The sequence below is a fragment of the Austrofundulus limnaeus genome, unplaced genomic scaffold, assembly GCF_001266775.1.
Source record: "Austrofundulus limnaeus strain Quisiro unplaced genomic scaffold, Austrofundulus_limnaeus-1.0 Scaffold249, whole genome shotgun sequence".
In the NCBI taxonomy this organism is placed as follows: domain Eukaryota; kingdom Metazoa; phylum Chordata; class Actinopteri; order Cyprinodontiformes; family Rivulidae; genus Austrofundulus; species Austrofundulus limnaeus.
In genome coordinates, this window is record NW_013952651.1 from 55,280 (window position 1) to 59,976 (window position 4,697).

Here is a 4,697-nt window from a genome sequence, read left to right on the forward strand (position 1 = left end):
TTCATTAAAAGAGATTTTATTTTCAAAATAAAGTTTTCTATCAAAGTGGAAATTATACATATTTACAGTCTTGTAAAATTACATATACAAATGTACAAGGTATGTACAAAATAATTATATAAATACACTTCACATGCTCCTGCAACCCGTATGAGACTGTGTTCATTAAGGCATTGATAAAYGAAGAAAACAGGCCGGCTTTGGCCTCGTCTCCAGCAGACGAGTGTCGCTGTGGATGTGGCGTTTAAGACACGACGGTTCTTCACAGTTCAGAAGAAATACGAGTTTCACCTGTCGGCTACCTGTAAACCCCAACAGAAACATTAATAAAAGAATTACAAACTTTGTAGAATCGTGTGTGCTTGAAGTTTTACTGAATAAAAATTTCTTATACTAACGTATTTGAGTGAGGACCCCACTTTGGATAACGAAACACCGAGTATAATCTGTAGTAAAATGAATCGGCACAAAAACTGACCTCGAGGTTAAATATTCCAAACAGGTGAATTAAACAACTTGAGTTTCTGTTGCTGAATTTAAAAGACTCTGAGTTAATAAAGTGAAATGATTGGAGTTGAAGCCACTCATCRGGTTTTAGAGTTTTACAGTGTAAACCTATCGACAGGGGGGATCTGAGCTGCAAGCATTCAATTAATCCCAGATAAGACTGCATTCTTCCAGTCAGGTACATTGTTCCACTGCTGACGGCCTCATTATTTAAAGAGAGGCCATTAGGCGTTCATTAATGTGCTAATTACACCAGGCTGAAGGACAATCCCAACACAATTAGTCTCTCTTCGCCCCCACCTCCCTCCAGCAGCCCCCTCTGGTTCTTGGGTAAGGCACAGAAGGGACACAACTCATCCTGTAACTTTTCAAACAAATTTAAGATTTCACATTTGAGAAGCTGTTTGGTGACTCGGGTTCAATCRTTAATAAAATACAATCTTTATGTCTTTATTTGAGCCTTTAAATGAGGAAAGAAGCTGCATTTGCGCGGAAAGCCCCCCTGTTGTTCAGACCCGGGACAGGGGCATCTGTTTGGGGCAGGAYACGGAGCTGGCCGTCCCGGACCTCCAGGTCAGTCCGGTGCTCACGTCGCTGTACATGGAGCCCGCCGAGGCCTTGCTCCCCCAGCAGCAGCGCGTGCAGAAAGTCCTCCAGGTCTCCAGCGTTTTCCCGGACCAGATCCAGGCCCCTGAGGTGATCCCCACCAGCAGGCACATGAAGTACTTGAGCATGAACACGGCGTAGTCCGGCCTCTGCCTGCTCGGGTCCGCCAGGCACGTGCAGTTGTGCGTAATTTCCCACAGCTGCCTGTTGTGCTGCTCGTAGAAGTAGCACGCCACGATGACGGTGGCCGGAACCGTGTACAGCACCGTGAAGACCCCGATCCGAATCATCAGCCGCTCCAGCTTGTCGGTCTTGGTGCCCCCCTGCTTGATGACGCTCCTGATCCGGAACAGCGACACGAACCCGGCCAGCAGAAACATGGTGCCGATGAACAGGTAGATGACCAGCGGGGCCAGCACGAACCCCCGCAGGTTGTCCAGGTTCTGGTTCCCCACGTAGCAGATCCCTGTCACCGAGTCCCCGTCCACAGAACTCAGAGCCAGGACTGCGATGGACTTGAGGCTGGGGATGAGCCAGGCAGCCAGGTGGAAGTACTGGGAGTAACTGGCGATGGCCTCGTTGCCCCACTTCATCCCCGCGGCCAGGAACCAGGTGAGGGACAGGATGACCCACCAGATGGAGCTGGCCATGCCGAAGAAGTAGATGAGCAGGAAGACGATGGTGCAGAGCGCAGGACCCGTCGTGTCGTAGTGGACGTGCTCTGCGCCGTTCTCCCTGCTGCACGCGACCTCCTCGTGCCCTGCGATCAGCCTGACGATGTAGCCGACGGACACGAACATGTAGCAGGCGGAGAGGAAGATGATGGGCCGCTCGGGGTACTTGAACCTCTCCATGTCGATGAGAAAAGTTGCCACGGTCGCGAAAGTCGAGATGAAGCAGAGAAGCGACCAGAGGCCGATCCAGAAGGAGGTGAAAGTCCTCTCCTCCTGGGTGAAGTAAGGGTTGTGGCACGGCATGGCACAGTTCCTGATCTGTCCCGTTTTGACGCGGTTGTGCAGCGGGTGTCCGTCGCTGCTCACCGACACCATGGGCGCGCGGCAGAAGCAGCCCGTTTCGCACGGAGGCGCGCCGCCCGGTTTGTGTTTCCCGGGAAAACCTCGACCGAAGCCGCTCTTCTTCTTGTTGTACGGCTTCAGGGGTCGGTTCGTGGGCTTGGCCAAGACCGGGGACGCCGTGGTGGTCTGGCTCCGGTTGTAGTCCATGCACAGCGTCTCCTGGTCGCCTTGTTCCGGGAGCAGGTCGCACCTCATGCGGTCCGGCCACGGGAACCCGTACTGCCTCATGAGGGGAGCGCAGCCGGCTTTGGCCCGCTCGCACACGCTCCTGCACGGCGGCAGAGGCTTCTTGTAGTCCTCCAGGCAGATCGGCGTGTACATGCTGCAGAGGAAGAAGCGCAGGTCCGGGGAGCACTTGATCTCCACCAGGGGCCAGAACTGGTGCACCTCCAGGCCAGCTTCGTCCTGCGTGTCGTGGTTGAACTGGTTGGGCATGTAGGTGTAGTTGTAGCCCACGCCTTTGCACAGCGGGACGGAGATCTCCTGGCACTGAAGCTCCTTGGCCGCCAGGCAGCGCGTCCCGTGCAGGATGAGGGGGAAGAGCAGCGCGCACCATCCCGGGATGCTCCTCTCCATCGTCGGGCTCCTTCTGCGCGCCCCGAAGAGTGACCGGAAACTCAGCAGGCAGGTCCGATTAAAGCCCACGAAGCTGCTCCAGTCATGCTACAACTCACACAGCTCGAGACACTCCTCGGGTCAGACCAAGTCCCGCAGAAAAACAAGCGTTTAACTCTTACACAGCCCGGGTACAGCTCTCCTTTGTGTCACCTCCTCTCTGTGCTGCACGCGCTCTCTGCCTGACAGACAGGCGCGCGCTGGGCTTTATATGGAAAGAAAGAGGACACTCCCCCCTCGGCAGGAACGGGGGGTTAAGTCAAGTCAATCAGGAGTTTGCTTAAAATGTTCTCCCTGGAGGAAGGGTTATAATCACCTTGTCCATGTTTACACACAACGCTTTACAACAGGTGTGTGTGTGTGTAAAATGTGTGTGTGTGGGGTGGTACAATACTACATTATGTAGGAATGCAGTTAAGTACAGAGTGAACTCACAGCTTAATGAATGCAGTTTTTTAGGTCAACAGAACAATGAAGATGCTTCGGAGCATCATTAATGTACATAAAAAACAAATGAAAATAATAAAAGGCCTTTTGGGAAGATTCTAACGGTCTGTCAATGGCACATTTAAACAATTTAAATTTTACCTGCCATTTGTTGTTGTTTGAATGAAGTAATGCACTTTTATTTATTTTCATTATTTTTAATATGAGTAATGTCTCATCTGTTATTTATGCTTTATCTGAATGGTATGGGATTTTTTTATTATAATATGTTGACATCTTGTGTGTACACTTTTATATTCTCCTCACTTGTATTGTGCTTCATGTATCAGTGTGCAGAGGAACAACAGATGGAAACAAGGGTTTGTGTACAATCTGGCACAAAAACAATAATTAATATGAACCATTTAAAATACTTTATTTCATTCGAACATCAATTAAAACAATACAAATAATACTAATGTTGCATAAAAAACACAACACAGCATGGTCAAATGAAAAGGCGCAGAAAGAAGAAAAAATCTTGTAACATCTGCCCTCATTTAAATATATATATATATATATCTACAAAACATACAACATGCAGAAATTAAATTCAGCTTTCACAGTGTAGCTTAAAATAATCAACAAAACATCACAACAGAAATCTCAATTTCAACCAATACTTTGTTCATATCTCATTAAAAACACTTAAACTTTCTACCAAATGAATAAATAGTTCCAGCATTTTTAAGGTCATTGTCGAAGTTGTTCCACAGTTTAATTCCTCAAACAGAGGTGCATCGCTCCCTCAAATAATTTCTAATTTTTGGCTTTACAAACATTCCAAGTCCCTTCAAATTATAAACACTATCTCCCTCAACAAAACTGGATCGTATATTAGGTGGCAAAACATTTTTAAGAGCCTTATATATAATCAACAGAATCCTATCGACCAATTCCCCAAATTTCAACAATTCCAATTGCTTAAACAGAATATTTGTGGGGTGATAGTAGTGTTTTCTTGTTACTATTCTCACTGCACGTTTTTGCAAAATAAACAGTGGATTTGTAAATGTTTTACACACACTCCCCCGGACCTCAACACAATAGGTCAAAATGTTGCACAACTATAGCGTTATAAAATATAAGTAATGCATTATTATGAAATATGTCTTTGGCAAAATCATTGGCAAAGTCATTTACAAAATCTGATTGCATCGTTGTAAACATGTGATTTAGATCATTACCTAAACAAAATAAAGTAGTATCATGTGCAAATAAAACACACCTGAACAACTTTGACACATTTACCAGGTCATTAACATATATATATATATAAAATAAACAATTTAGGACCAAGCACAGAGCCTTGTGGGACACCGCAAGTAATTACATCAAAAACCGAATGTATATCATTTATTTGTACAAACTGTTTTCTATTTGACAAATAACTTGAGTGTGTATATA

The 4,697-nt window shown here is 46.4% G+C and overlaps 1 protein-coding gene across 1 annotated transcript; it reads right to left on the reverse strand.

Moving 5' to 3' along the window:
• Positions 1-3,087, reverse strand: LOC106525940 (frizzled-8). The gene has a single exon (XM_014020341.1). The coding sequence runs from the start codon at positions 2,763-2,765 to the stop codon at positions 1,017-1,019; it is 1,749 nt and encodes a 582-aa protein (XP_013875795.1). The 5' UTR covers positions 2,766-3,087; the 3' UTR covers positions 1-1,016.
• Between the last annotated feature and the right edge of the window lie 1,610 nt (positions 3,088-4,697).